Here is a 16,431-nt window from a genome sequence, read left to right on the forward strand (position 1 = left end):
CTCAACAGCCATGAAAAATTATAAATTCTGAACAAACCACAAAATTTGAATATGTATTCATTTATTCAACATCCTGTTCTACTCGGTCAAAGTATTTTAGAATAATAGACTCACTCATTCCATGAAGCAAACTCCTTCTCGAGATACTAACACTCGCTGTTAGCTAAAAAATTATCTAGTTATAGAAAAATTACCATTACCATGCTTACAGGAGCCCAATTCTGAACTCTATCTTGAACCACATGAATCTAATTCTCATCCCCACATGTTATGTCTAACATATTCATGTTAATTAATCTTTTATCCTCCCACCTGTCGCTCTCAAAATTTATTTTCCTTTTAAGTTTTGAGACTAAAATTTTAGAATGTATTTTTCATCTCTCGCGTCTTACGTACGGTAATGAAAATCTCAGAACCTGTACTCCACTGGAGTAAATCCTTCATGAACATTAAAACACAATTGTTTCATCGTAATTTCTGCAGTGAGTTCAAAGTGAGATTTGTGTGAAGTTTCGAATAACGTAGTGGGTGCAGTAAGTCAAATCGTAACAGAGGTCGAAGACGAGGCGGCTGACACAAAACTAGGGCACCACGTAACGGATCGAATTGACTTTAAACCCCGTAACAACAAGCAACATGGATAAACATCCCCAGCACTATCTAATCTTTTACACATTATATTAATTCATGGCCAGACAAATAATGTACAAACAAAATCTAATTATAATGGCGACAGAGGTATTATGCAATCCCAACCAACTAATTTAGATCTTTTTATGTTTTCGTTTCCCATACAAACATAAATGTAATACAGCTGACCGGAAGTTGAATTGCACTATGAATGAGTGTGAAACTTGGTCTCTCATATTGCAGTTGAAAACAAAGTGCTGATAATATTTGGACATAATAAATATGAAGTAACGAGAGGAAGAATAAGAAAATTACATAATAATGAACTTCATTATGTGCAAATTTATAAAATATTTTGGGTCTATCAGTTCAAAGAGGGTAAAATGGGTACGACACGTGGAATATGAGAAATGCATAGGAAATTGTAAGGGAAGAGACCACTACAGAGACCTTTCCATATTTAAGATGATAATATTAAAGTGGGTCTTAAATATATTGTAGATTTCGGACTGAATTCAACTAGCTCAAGAGAGGGTAAAGTGGCTGGCTGTTGGGCAAACGATAATAAACTTTTGATTTCCATAGACTATTAAAATTTCTTGCAAACCTCAGTCACTGCAATCTTCTAAAGGATTCCATTTTGATGAGTTTCACAATTCTGTTCACGGTATGCCTCAAGAGCCAGTCCCAATGTGCGTTGTCCATTTAACAATATCAAGACTAATCCGACACGCCGATTATAAATATACACTTCACTTATGTGACGCACGAAGTCTATCTAAATATCACTTACAAGTTCCTACCTCAAAGAAAACACAACGCGACTTAGTGAAACATCAGTAGGTACACTTCTACCAGAATACACGACACAATAACCCACAACACAGCACTCTTATTAAAATGCCGAACGTGTTCCGTTAGGAAGATGAACTGGTTAATGCTGCTTTGGGGAATAATCGCTGTTTACACTGCGATCATACAAAACCAGTAAATATACTCTGTGGAGAAAATGCAGAGATATTGAAAGTTAAAGTAGGTGGTACATACAAGCTACCTATTTGCTTTGAACAGTTGACTGGAGTTCTGCGTACCGATATGCAATGAGAAGGGTGACCTCGCAAAAAGACGTTGACTTTAGTATCAACTGAAGAGAGACGGATTTTCCCATTTGAGTTAAAAGAAAGTTTGGGTCTATGCTCTAGAGTGAAGTCTTTCTTCGTCTGTAGTTTCAAAACGGGCATTCTTCCGTACGGAAGCTATTAAACCAAGACATTCGAAATATTTAGGGAATAAGAACATTATATCGGTGTTGCAATCGCAGTGTTTTTTTAAATAAAGGTAAAGTTGTCCCTTTTTTAAACACCACGACATGGATACTTTGGCAGAAGTAAAGCTCCACGTATTCAACTCGGCGCCAGATGAAGTAGCTAGCTTTAAACTCTGCTCATTATATCCCTGAGAAGGACCTAATTCAAGTGTTTTCTCTGGGACAGAGCACTGCATGAAACGTATCAAATTACCCGAACTAGGACTAAATTCAGAGCAAGTCAGAACTGTTGTAAAGGGAATTCACTCCGTGGCAATAATAATGAATGGCACTTCGTTAACCCCAAAAATCGCATAGTTTGTAGGAATATTCTTCCCGACTTTTACACTTTATACTTTTCTTAAATGGAAAATTCATCGACTTATTCAACGCCATGAATCTCTCAATATTTTACGGGATTCGTGGGAATACATTTCTACCTGCGAAACAATAACACCGTCATATAATTCGTAGGGGAATAAAAGCATTTCCCGCCAATACAACAACCCTGCAGACATGTATCACCTGCCAACGGACTGATTCCTATGTTTTGGTGCATCTAAAGCCTGGTGGCCGGATCAATACGTATCCACCCAAACCTTGCGTGCAGCATGTCAACACCCCCCCCCCCCCCAACATAGTATGGCCTTTAAATAACTGCCTCCTATTTGCGTTGGCGTCTCCTACTTCTGACCAGACATCGTACGAGACTTCTGTTGTCACCATCAAATTGAGAGGGTCCAAGACCTAGCCCAGACTGCGAGAGGAAATCTGGTAATGTTTCAAGAACTAGTACATACTCGAGGAAACTTGGAGAAAATGTCTGGACACGTTAAAAGAATGGATGAACATAAACACCACAACGATTATTGAAAATGAAGATGAGTGGAAGAAGACCCAATTATAGACCACGCACATGGCGGATAAACCAAACACCAGGCACAATCCAATATTCGGCTGGAACACGACTTTTGAAATGTCAAGCCAAATAAAAGGGTCACTCTGGACCAGAAAATACTAATACACTTAACACACTCTTAAGTCAACTGATATAATTTCCAACAGGTTAAATAATACTGGTTACAGATGTGGTATATGAATACGCATTTACTAGAATCTCCCAAGAGGAATTACTGTCCACAGATTGAAAGTTGGTAAAGCACTTGTGGGGAAACAAATGGCTTTTGTCATTCTATCACCAACATGAGCTTTCACTTGAGTTGTACCAACACATACAGCTGTATTGGCATGTGTACTAGCAGCTGATATAAATAAAACTGCTTTGTCATCTATCTGTGAACAGTATGTCAATTCAGTAAAGTCCTTGCCTGTACAATTCACATCTGCACACTTATTAAGGATGACAGATGCCCAATAAAATCTTCTCGGGCAACCGGCCGCATCAACTGGGCAGAATACCTTGGTGGCATACAATAAATGGAAAATTGCAGATAAAGGACACTGGGAATATGAATGTAGGTTGCACGTTATACACTCCATATTTAATTTTATAATTGTCATCATTGTTATTATTTGCTCAATTATTGTACATTAAAGGTTTTCACAGTGACATATGGAGGTGCAATATTATGCAATAAAAGCAAATGTGAGTCCATCAGCTTATGAGGATAAACGCAAAGCAAAAAAATAAAATGCATAATACCAGTTTATAAAGCAATGAGTGACAAGTGAAAGCTGAAACATGATCATATAATCTGCTAGAGAGATAAATCATTTCTGCTTAACATCAAGTATTATTGTTTGGCATTAACATACTTCCACATGATCAGTGCCTCAATAATTTAAGCTAAATCCCCACCTTAAGTTAGATTCTGTAACATTGAGACCACGCTGATACACACTACTGCAGCTAGCATCATATGGCGTCAAAAGTCGATCCATGCCCAGCACTGTTACAGTTATGCTCGAGGTAACAGGGAACTATGTACACAAAAATACTTCATGTCAACTTGTCACAACAGCTGAAATTTGTGAGCTGCTGAAAGCACAAGAAGCTTAGGTACCAGTACGTACTAATACAGTTAATCACCACAAGTAAACTTGAGTATTAATTTGCATAGAAGAATTTTACAAAATACTTACAAATTTGTACAAACATTCTAAAGCCATATTTAATGTGATTACATTCAGGATTAAGTTTTATTCATATATTAAAAAAAACAATCCCAAAACTGGGGAGGGAAAGAGGCATTGAGAAAAAATGTACAACTATTTCCCTTTTTTTTTTTCTCTCCAGAAAAAGACATTCTACTGTCTCAAACCTAGTTCATAATGCACATCTACAACACTTCATTACTTCTTGAAGAAAATGTTGTCTTACGAGTTTGGAATTGCAGTAAGCTCTTTAAGAATGGGAAGTGTACTGACAGGGTGAAATATATATCCACGTATACAATTCCCAATACCACGCACATAAAAATGAATGCTTCAGATGGTCAGAACAATGAAACAAAAAACTCTACTTTCTTGATTAAAAATGCCAACACGAACACAAAAATGTCATGGGGAAAAATAAAATTCATGAGCTAAATTTCAAATATGTCAATCTCAAGTATCAGTCATCAAGTCCCTCAAGAACAATACAAACATAAAATGAAAATATTACAGAATCTGCATGAAATTTTTCATCTCACCACTACAGTGTCTCATCTTCAAAAGCATCATATAATAGTGCACAGCAATCACATTATATCCTTCTATAAAGATAATGGATAAAATGTTTATAAAAAGTGATAGGAAAATTTTGGCATAAAAATATGAGGTTTTTTACTTTTGAAAAGAAAAGAGATGTAGTAAATAAAATAATACAAAGCCTCAAATCAACACACCATGTTCAAAGCTCTCAAACAAAATATTTCGTTCTAGTGCACACACAACTAGGGTGAAGTTGAAAACTTGTGCAATTCTTCACTCTTGAACTGAATTACGGTGCACCACGAACCCAATGGTGTAGTTGCGAGAGGCACGTCCCATCCTGCGAAGACGATCTGCAGCAAAAAGCAACATGACATTGAAACATTCTTTCTTCTTAATGACAACCTGTTCCAGAAACTAATGCACTGTCTTACAAAACTTTCATGTTATTGTACTTTATAATCTTTGGTATACCAGACCAAGATCAATTTTGAAACCAATGGTCACCAAGTTGTTTTAAGAATTCACATGAATTAATATAGTGAAAAAAAATAAAATTTCTTCACACTGGAGAAGCAGTAATAAACAACAGGTACCTTATTATTGTCTGATTTTAAAATCAAGATAGTGTGCTTGCAGGGTTACAGTTCAGTACCTCATATCTTTGTCTCATAAGCTTTCCACACTGAACTATATTGCCCAAATGCTATTTTCCAACATGTCCAAAATTCTCTGCCCTCATCTTGTACCTGCCTTATATTAATTACCTTACATGAATTTCTCCAATTTTTATTTTAATTAAAACAATTGTACACAAATTTTGGGAACACATTTCATCATGTTTATCCAAAAGCAATAGTGCCCATATTACAGATCTGGAGACCTACACAAAATTTTGCCAAGCCATTTTGACATTTGTTTAGTCTGGTTCATTCTAAGGCCCAGACCTGGATGCTCAACCAGACAGTCCCAAAGGATAGAGTTTGTCTTCCTCTTTTTTATCACTTGAAGACAGAAGCAGACTCCAGCTTCCCAAAACAGTGTATTTTATTTATTTACAAATCAGATCATGGATAAAGTCCAAGAACCTAATTTTACATATTATAACGTACCACCATCAGAAACCTTCAGACTTCATCCAAAGTTATACATTAAACTCCAGCTATGAAAACCTAAGGACAGGAATTTGTATGGAAGCAAAGAAATTACAGTGTGTCTGTAATGTTGTGGTGTAGATTTAAAGTTCAGCTACTATATTTTGTAACAGTATTAAAAGCACGAATAGAACAGTTAATGAAAGTAATACTGTCAACAGTTATATTGTTGATAGCAACTTTCAACATGAGATGTCACTCTGCATATCTCATTGGTATTCCAATTATTGCCAATCCAAAAGAACATGACTTACAGACTTCACAGTCTTTGATTCATCACTTTAAGTAATCAGTATCACAAATTTGCATACTCAACACCTCTCGTTTTATGTAGTCCCACAGATAAAAAATCAGCACAGCAAGGTCTGGAAATTAAGGTGGGTAGGTTTTTAAATTCCTCTTTCAATTCACCACGCTGAATGATGCTCATTTATAATTTTATGAAAGATTTCCACAGAGGAAGTGGGGATCTATAAAACTGAGAGTGTTTTACTCAGTCACTTAATCCACTTAAAATGCTGAACAGTGCATTTCAAACTACAACCATTAACACCATTACTACAAAACACGTAAAATCTGAGGTTGTCACTGCAGCGAAGATTCTGATTGTGGTCTTCTGAGTTGTGACACCAAGTAGTCCTGCAGGTGATTATCAACATTTCAGAGAAACCTATACCTGAAGATGAAGGGTATATTCCTTTAAAATGCTGTTCACCAATGACAAGATTACATGGCATAACCCGAATCACCATAATCAACATATTAACAAAGCAAAAATATTAAATGCCTGTATTGCTCCAATGATGTGTGCTGAGTTAGGGACACACACAACATAAATACTTCAATCCACACATGTGAAATACATGGGATACACAAGGATATATGCATTAAAACAACAAGCATCAGCACCATCTTTGCAGCAAAAGTATTACATTAACATTTCAAATTATAACACAACATCCCAAATAAATAGAAAGAAAAGATCAATAAAATCACATCTAACCTATTACATTCTCAATCAGAGACAGTGATAGACATTTCAATTATTTACTAATAAATGAATAATTTTATACATTACTATGTAATTATGTGAATATTAAGTAGCAGAATGTACACATTTTTCTTATGCACAATAAACGACTTACATGCAACATTAACTGACATACACTATATCTTAACAATGATTCTACTCACATGATCAAGTAACCGTCATTCTGAAAACTAAGGAGTTCTTTACGGGCCGAGAAAAGCGTGACGATTTGCACCCACAGCAATGAGTAAATAGAAGTATTTCGTATCAACCGATTCCATCCGACTTGATAATACACATCGCACAAACACAAAGTAGCTGGCATGGAAAACTGTGTATTATGAAAAAAAGGTGTTTGAACTGTTGTAAAAATGTTAGAATTAAAATTATTAATTTTATATTGTTTGGTACTGAGCATAATGTCTGCAATTTATTATTTAAGCATGCACATTTCTGATCTTATTATAATTAGAACATAGTAATGTACAAATTTCTGTAACATTCACAATCTGAATCATGAAAGTTTTCAATCAAAATTTTTCAATTTTGCAACATTTCACTGTTGTTAGAACAGCATAAAGATAATAAATATTCACTAAACTCAATAATGAACTAGCAATAACATGTACATGCTTCAGTTGCTATTATTTGGAATGTTGAGAGCACGTGTTTTAGCTCCAAAGACTCACAAATGTTAATAGCAATCTCATATGTGAAAACACTAGCACAATGGGAGAAATGTGTGATCAAACCTTAAGAGGTAGTTTTCTGTAATAATTTATGCTTCACCTTACAACTGCATGTAAAAGAATTAGGGATGGTATAAAAATTACTATGTATGCTTACTCATTTTCGTACAGCAGGCATATCAAATTTGTGGCCTGCCACCTGCATGCAGGCCTCTTCGATGTTTTATGTGGTCTGACTCAGTTATCAAATTAGATACATGTGACCCAATGTCCCAATTTTAATAACTTTTAGCTTTCATATGCATGTCAGATGTATTGACATTTTATTTTTCAAGTAAATAAAGTGGAAATATGTTTCAATTAAATGCACATTTTTATGCGCTTGCTGGAAAAAAAGAGGAACAAAAAATTTATCCTAAGCCTAAGCCTGAGAACAGTAAAAGTAGGCAGTTATTACATTCCTCACTCATGTAATGGCCCCCAGAACAGTCACTTATTTTTTATGCGACTCTTAGTAGACACTAAATTGGACATCACTGCTGTACAGTGTGTTGGTCTGTAATATGTTAAATATAAAACAAACATTTTCAATTGAAAAGTTCCCTTGCACACATAGTTAAAAATGTAGACCATAAACATACCTTGAAGTATTTGCCACTAAGGTCTTTCTCTCACTGCAAAAATGTACACAATCAGCAAATATACAACATAATATCAGCCCAGGACTTATGAACCACCTAAATTTTACTGTAAGAACTATTTCAGTGTACATACATCACTACATTATTGAAATAGACACTTATATTATGTAATTAAAATTAGTCAGATACTCTAATGTAAAACTACATTAAGTGAAGACCAATTTGCTAAAGCTAAATCTAAACCAAGTAAAAATGTCACACACTGAAATTAGGAGACTAATGGTTCAGTCATTCAAAGATAGGTCATTAATGAGCAGTAAACTGGTACATATCAATAATTCAGTAAGATATTTTGTTTCCTAAGATAAAGCATCAAAGGCTACATTTCTTTGCGATCAGCAAATTACTTCCCTTCCAAACTGAAAACATTAAAATGATTTAGATGGCTGTCTTCTGGGTTGCAGCACTGTATAGTCTGGTAGACGTTTACCGACGTTTCAGAGGTCCTTGCTAACTGCATCATCAGAATAACAAATCACTCACCACCATAACCCAGAAGACAGCAATCTTCAAACTAACCAACATGAGGACTGCAAATCCTACTTAGTAAAATTACTTCATGCCATGCTCATATTTTATCTTCATATCTCAACTACACCTGACTGCCAATGACACATTCTATGCATATCATATAAAATTAGACTTTTTAAATAATCCTATAAAATTCAAAATAATTATGTATATTTTGTTTCAATTTCTTTTCAATTGCACACTCAAAGGAAAACAAACTGCATACTCAAAGCAGCTTGTATGGCAGCTTCTAAATATGCGTATCACACTAATACAGCACAACATAAAGAGCAAAGGTACACAAACAATGAAAAGGAGTGTGGGTTGGGTCTCAGTCTTCTTCTTCTTTTTTTTAAAAAAAATAAATAAATAAAATAATAATAATCATCTTGTACCTGTAGTTGAGAAAGAACTTTCCTTATCTGCAAGTGTGTATGTTTTGTGTATACTTCACATGAGACTCCAATTCCCCTTCTGTTGTCAACCGAAATTTTGAATGTTTCTTATTCCCTAATCAAATTATGTCACTCTACTTCAAGCCGTTTTAAAAAAAAAACAGCCCATACATAAAATCAAAACAAGCTCATCAACCTTGTAAGTTGATAAGGTAGGTTCCAGTCATCTGCTGCTGCTTGTATAAAGTTCAAAATAAAGAACTGATATCCAATGTTTTGGATATTAAAAAAATCTCTCATAACAGTTTATAATATGGCAATCATAAGAAAACAAATAAACGTATGACAACTGATTGATGTATCTGAGCAGCTTGCATCATAAGATATCAGTACCATATGAAATATTTTAGTTTCTTCAGTGACTGACTATGCATTTGCATTGGAACAGCGATGTTTACAGACACTTCAGTGACAACCTACATTTCTGTTGGTCAACTCTTTTCAACTATGCACTATTTATAATGTTAGAATAATAGCAAAAATATTATGTACAGTAACTGTGCTAGATCTAAGTTAGTCTACCAAGCATTAGTAAGTTCTAGAGAAGTCAGTTTCAGCTTTGTTGCACCATGCTTCTTGCAGAACTAGTTTCATTCCTGATCAATTTACATTCCAAAACTCTTAATGCCTCATCCACAGGGCTCAATAAAACTTTCCATTTACCAACGCAAATTTCCGAGTATAACTTTTAAAGTCACTCAGACCATATGAAATGACCATTTATAACCCATCTTTTTGACTCTGCGGAATATGTATTAAGGTCTTTTAAGTTGTATCACTCAGAAAATTCAGGGGCATATTATATGCTTCCCGCCTTACACATTTTTAATATGTGTAATGATTTATATAATGCAAATCCCATGCATAATGACAGTCACCAGTATTTCTTTGTTCTGATACTGCAGTAAAATAATTATGCAAATGATAACCTCAATGTGAGATTCTTGAAGTTCTTACGGTGACAAGTATAAAGATGGCTGTCATCTGGATTGTAGCATTATTTTTTTTGATAGACAGTGACCAATGTTTGAGAGGAACTTATTACCTTCATCACCATAGCCAGCTTGATGATGACGGAAGTAAGCTCCTCTGAAACACTGGTCAGTAGCTACCAGAATAAATAGTGCTAATTCCCATATGACAGTCATTTTTATTAATCTCAATGTTTTATAAAAAGAAATGTGTCAGTAAGAAAAATCACAAATGTATGATGAAAAGTTACGTTAGAAAAAAATGTGTCACCAAGTACCATATTGTGAGGCATCACAAATTATGTACAACTGTTCTGAGAAAGATAATACAGTTCCAGATTCTGAGCAGCACGTCAGAATCAATATCACACATACTAGACGAACTTCAGCGCCAGTTCAAAGCAATATACCTTCTTGAGAGCATAAAGTTTATCATTATTTATTTGCTTTTAACTTCAAAGTGTAGCATAGGGAAATAGCCTGGCTCAACAAAACTGTACTTACCTTGCAAAACACTTGTCTTGTAGACCAGCCACCAGGAATCTGCTTTTAAAGAACAAAGATTCTACCACATTCTAAACAACTACATCAAATGAAGTTTAAACAAAAAAGTGGTGACTTTAATTCTAGAAGGATCTGATGATGGTATATTATTGGGCTTCTGGACTTCATTCATCGTGTAGTATTTGTAAAAGAACATACTTTGGAAACTTGATCTGTTTCTGTCCTTCATAAAATTTACAAACGCAGAGCTATATAAAAGTCCATACTAAAAGTACAAATCATTCTAAAAGGGTTCTGGTGATGGTACATTACAATATGTATTTGTGATTTTTTTGGATTTTGTTCATCATCTAATAGTCTCAAAAACAAAAAATTTCAGGAACTGGATCAGTTTCATTTTCATAAGTATCCTACAGGAGAGATGATTCTGACAATGATACATCACAGGTAGTATTACTGGATTTCTGTTCTTCATCCATCACCCAGTGGATGTTTTCACCATACAAGTTACAAAACATTGTGTTCTTTTAAGAATAGATGATGGACAAATTCAGACTATGTTCATTGCATCTAAAGTTCATGCAGGTATTTAAAAAATATCTACAAAAACATATAACTTCACCACCAGGGCAAATCCTGTTCCCATCGTCTTTTGTGAATATGGTGGCTGGCCACATTGTTAGTAGAAGATGTGAAGAAATGGTACTACTACCTATTAAATGAGACATCATCGCACTACGAGCTTGTTGCTCCAACCCGAGTCAGGCGTACTGCAAAACAAAGGAAAACCATCACTCATTCAGAATTACCAAACACTCAAAACAAAAATAAAAACTCATTCATTATACAGTTTGATGTATGGTGCTACCAATAACTCCCATACTCTGTTTCCAGAGGAGATAATTCAAACATGCATCAACGAATCTATGTACAAAAACAGCAGTAAAATAAAAAGTAACATTTCAAACACATTTTATTAGAGTTGAAATGCAGTAAATTCATTTGCAATTATTTATAGAGCTTAGAAAATTATTTTAGGGTAAAAAATAAATGCATGTAAATGCACAGTGAATATAAATAAAATATAACAGAAGTTACCTTCAAGTCTCCACTGTTTGCTTAAAATCATATTCCATTTCATCATACAATAAAAAATATATAAAAAAGCACAAAGTTGCAATTAAAAAGTGTACAAATGTAAGTAAAGATGCAAGGGAAGAACATAGCTAAGATATTGGTATCACCTCAACATCAAAAATATGACAAACTGCATGCAATGAAACTCCAGTGTCTTGACGCAGTCATCACAATGTCGTCCAGACCAACATCCACCTGGGAGCAGCCAAATGCTGAACAAGTTTCTCATTGAGTTAGAGCAATTATTTGTTTTAATACCCAGCACAACAGTCTCAAACCCTATTTATGAGTAACAGAAGAAAGGGATTGGCAATACAGGAGGAGTTACATGAAGAGTTAAAAGTTTAGACAGTTTTAAATTTTCTGAAAGTCTGCAAATCAGTCAACAGTTACATCAGCAGGACAGAACCAAAGGTCTGATGTCATTGACACTAAGTATTAGTCTCATCACATGTACTAGCCAAGCACAGATGAAAGACACGATGGAAGGAGTGAGGAAAGAAAAAGACTATATATATATAAACCTGGTTACCGATATACCCCACAACAGGACTTATCTAACTGTATATTTTTCGAAAGAAAGGTCGATTCATTTTAATGAAGAACTCCTCTCACAAATTTATGGACAAATTCAACAATACTAAATTGACTGACATATTGCCTATCATTAACACACTAAGTATATAATTCATGACAACAACAATCAGTAGTAAAAGTGATATTACTGTAAAAAGAGGATGAAGAAATATATCTTCAGTCACTTTAACATGAAAATAAAGATCTAGTACCTAGTAATTATTTCTATCTACATCTCAACTCCAACAAATGTACTTATTAAAATCAGGATTTTTCATCTTAACCATTTTCTCTCACATATTTCCTCCTAGACATAAAGAAACAAGGGGTTTTGTCAGCAAAATTATAATGGAAGTGTACCAAATTTTTACTATAAGTTGAATCATGACAATTTCACAATAAACTCAGTGTTTTGTTTTTCAGTGAACTTTTTCAATAATTTCAATTATAATTTCAGCAACAAACAAATTTTTATGCTAGGTATAAGTGAGACAGTGGCTTTTGAATTGCCACAATTTCATTTAACATCACTTATGGATAATGACAAATGCAAGCTGCAATCATGTTCACTGAATACTGTCTCGGTACCAACTAAGAAATGAGAAGCATATGTAGCAAGGCTTGAAATCATATTTATCAAACACTGGCTTTCAAAAGTCTTAACATAAAATGAAAAACGTTAAAAGCATTTCATGGATTACACAGCAATAAAACAGCTTTGGACAGAAAGCAAAATATGCAAAATAGATTATAAAATACTGCAAATAACCAGACTGATATACACATAACACTGTATATAATGGTACAGATATGAATAACATGGAAGACCCAGGTTCATGGATTATTTAAAATGGGAAATGAGAGGAACATTCATGGCTGAAATGACAAATCAACACACTTTTTAAATGAATATATAATCATGTCTTCCACCACACAATATGATAAAACTATTTTTGATGGTATCAGAAACATGATAACATGGATACTTGTATGCACTGATGCTGCATAAGAGGTCAGTGACAGTTGTCTTTGAGTTGTGTTGTGCTGGGTCAAGAATATCACATGCCACATGCATGTATCAACAATGGTGCAATGTCAAGAGCGTATCATATTAGTAAAAACACAATATAAAACCTCACACATCTAAATAACAGTACTGAAATAAAACTGTTATTAGATTAATTAATGATTAGTACATGATTAATGGCTATTTACAGTTTCTTTGTTATTTCCTACTATCATATGCGCCATCATACCAATATGATAATTGAAATTATACTCAGTATATGCTTAAATTGAGTCCATAACATAGATGTTTTATTCCATGTTATGGCATTACATATTCAAGTCTAAAAATGGTATCACACAGCATAAAAAATGTAAAAACTGAAAGAGAACAGAATTTGTACTATGTTGCACAGCATTGTAATAATACTATCACTCAGCAGGAACTGTAAGTGCTGACACTAACATTCACATAAAATAACCACAACTCTTTGACAGCTATACTCCATACTCACATCTACTTTGAAGAGGGATGTATAATGCTCCTTTGAAACACAGGTAATCACCTACATAATCCAGAAGACTCAATCCAAATTTTCACCACTGTGAAAACCCCAAACCATACAATTATACCCTCAATCCAGTATTTCTAAAATTCTCCAAAGATACTGTAATTATTCTGAGACTGGAGGTGGATGCATTGCATATTGGATTCAAATTTATCAACTATAAAAACCAAATTTCAAACAGTTATCAAAATCGTTTTTTTTATTTCCCACAGTCTTCAGAAAACTGTTAAAAATGCAATAATTAACCTCATACAAAATGAAAATGAAAGTGGAAGTACACGCACAGCTCCATGCATTCTTCAGCTCTGCACGAGATGGAAGGAAGCAACCAGCTTTGAAATCCAGTTTATACGCCCCTGGGCAAAGAACCCTCGATACCCATTGAATAAAAGGTGGAGTGGGCACCAAAGCCAATCTGGATGGAGTGACACCTCCATGTCAGGAAAAAAACCTCAGTACTTAATGGCTATATGAATTGTCATCTTTTAAACTTTCAATTTGACTTTAATTTCCACAAATCAATTCATGATGAGTCCTGATTTTTTACAGACAGGTAGTTATAAAAGTGGTCTGTAGAAAACTACTATTTCTTATTTTCTTAGATGTTTCTGTACGACCAGCACAGATGGTAATTAACATAGAATCTGTAAGACTTGAGGTTTTCACAGTGATGAGTATGAAGATTTCTGTCTTCTGGGTTGTTGCGCCGTGTAGTCTGGTCGATGTTAACCAACGTTTCAGAGGTCATACTGCCTCCGTCATCGCCCTGATGATGGAGGCAGTATGACCTCTGAAGCGTTGGTAAACATCCACCAGACTACACAGCACAACAACCCAGAAGACAGAAATCTTCAACATAGAATCTGTTAATAAGGATTTTTTTTACCATCACCCCCAATTCATAATGTTACATAAACATTGATAATAACACTTGGACATTTTTGTGAAACTTAAACAATTACCAATGGTAGCAAACAAAGGCAAGTCACTCACATAAACATATTACATCCAAACTCCAAAAACCTTCTTAAGAAACTGTTTCTCAGCTTATTAATAAATTAATTCCCTGCTTTTACAGAACCTGAATGTTCACTACCATGTTTACAAAAGCCCACCATTGTACCCTATTTGAGACAGTTGAATTCAGTTCAGAATCTCACATCCTACTTCCTTAAGAATCTATTGATATTACCCTCTGATATACAACTAGTCTCCCAATTTCTATCTACCAATTAAAATTTTGTATGCATTCTTCATCTCCTCAAATATGCTACATGTTCCACAAATTAAACTTGCAACAATGTAAAAATTCTATTGCATCACATTGGTCTGAAAATATACCATTCAATGCAGGAAAGAGCTTACTGGAAGGATTTAAAAAAAAATGGTTTCAGCTGGGGCAATTTGCACATTAGTCTGTCCACACATGCCTGGAACCATTCTGAAGTAATGAATACAACTGTTAGAAAAAAACCATTCAGTAATTAATTCTCAGTAAGAAATGTTACAAAATATATGTACATGTTCTGTGTCATCTGTTCCTCTTTAATCACCTGCTACAAATCACTGGAAAATATATACATGTTATGAAACATTAGTGACAGGTTTAATTCTGTTATCTCACTTTAGCAAAACAAAAGAATAATATTAATACAAAATTATGCAGTCAGACTATCCGATACCAAAATGAGTATGCTAACTAAAGAACAGTGCCGATGCATATTGTAAATATGTTACGATAAGCATTAAGTTTGGTGTCGGTTAATGTTAAGAGAAAATAAAGCAGTTTTGTTTTATTACAATAAAGAAACATGCCTATATATTTGTTTATTCTCCAATGTGTTTAATCGCGCAACGAGAGTGATACTCTTGTTAGAGACAAAAGTATATATATAAAAAATACGACTCCTGTGGATACCTTATACTTTACTTGATCAAAGCTTTCCTGCGAAGGTCGTTAAAGAATCGGAATTGGAGCCGCAGTGTTAAGTCTTTCCGTACTGTGGGGTAATGAAAAATTAATTACACACTAAGATTAATACATATACTAGTTTCTATATCTTGAAAAACAATCTTTCAAAAAAGTACTGTGGGTAGTATGTGAATTATCAATAAAATATGTTGTACAGGTCAGAGACCAAACTTGAACTAATCCAAATTTTCACGTCACCTGCATGAGTGTGATCCTAATCTGGAGGACAATTCAACCTATTATTCATAATGCTTCTAATACACTGTACAGGTCTTGGGTGAGACAAGGAATGGAATTTACTCATAATCTGTCCATTATTGGTCTTCACACAATTGCATAACATCACATGGTAGGCACCAATACAAAAGTATCCAATTATTTATTCAAAATGAAACTGAACACTTTGAACATTTTAAAAGTTTGTCAGTTATAGCACCTATAAACATTTCTTGAAATATTAGCACCGATAATGTGAAATGCACTCGTGCACAAATACTTCCAAATATTTTTATACCCTTCCAAGTGAAATATTTGCTACCTCTCAAGAATGCAAAGGACAAGTGGATA

The 16,431-nt window shown here is 34.3% G+C and overlaps 2 protein-coding genes across 19 annotated transcripts in view; both read right to left on the reverse strand.

Annotated features, from left to right (window-relative positions):
- The window catches only part of Fas1 (fasciclin 1 Fas1 domain-containing), a 125,286-nt gene extending 123,769 nt beyond the window's left edge, over positions 1-1,517 (reverse strand). Inside the window, exon 1 of one of the 3 annotated variants that reach the window (XM_087343080.1) lies at positions 1,238-1,517. The gene's annotated coding sequence lies outside the window, so the exon portion shown is untranslated. The remainder of the gene's footprint in view (positions 1-1,237) is intronic. The other 2 variants (XM_022063371.2, XM_087343076.1) reach the window with 2 other exon arrangements.
- Positions 1,518-3,437: 1,920 nt separating this feature from the next.
- The window catches only part of tmod (tropomodulin), a 78,831-nt gene continuing 65,837 nt past the window's right edge, over positions 3,438-16,431 (reverse strand). For 6 of the 16 annotated variants that reach the window (XM_087343158.1, XM_087343101.1, XM_087343169.1 and 3 more), the window contains exons 10-11: positions 11,318-11,375; positions 4,772-4,944 (exon numbers count right to left, since the gene is read on the reverse strand). Coding sequence is in view for 8 of the 16 variants with exons in the window: in XM_022063408.2 (XP_021919100.2) it covers positions 4,865-4,944 (80 nt within the window). In the remaining 8 variants the exon portion in view is untranslated. Of the gene's footprint in view, positions 4,945-11,227; positions 11,376-15,810; positions 15,893-16,431 lie in introns of all 16 variants that reach the window. The other 10 variants (XM_022063408.2, XM_022063398.2, XM_087343119.1 and 7 more) reach the window with 9 other exon arrangements.

The sequence above is a fragment of the Zootermopsis nevadensis genome, unplaced genomic scaffold, assembly GCF_977971745.1.
Source record: "Zootermopsis nevadensis isolate Lab colony 2312 unplaced genomic scaffold, Znev_1.0 Znev_ptg000001l, whole genome shotgun sequence".
Classification (NCBI taxonomy): domain Eukaryota; kingdom Metazoa; phylum Arthropoda; class Insecta; order Blattodea; family Termopsidae; genus Zootermopsis; species Zootermopsis nevadensis.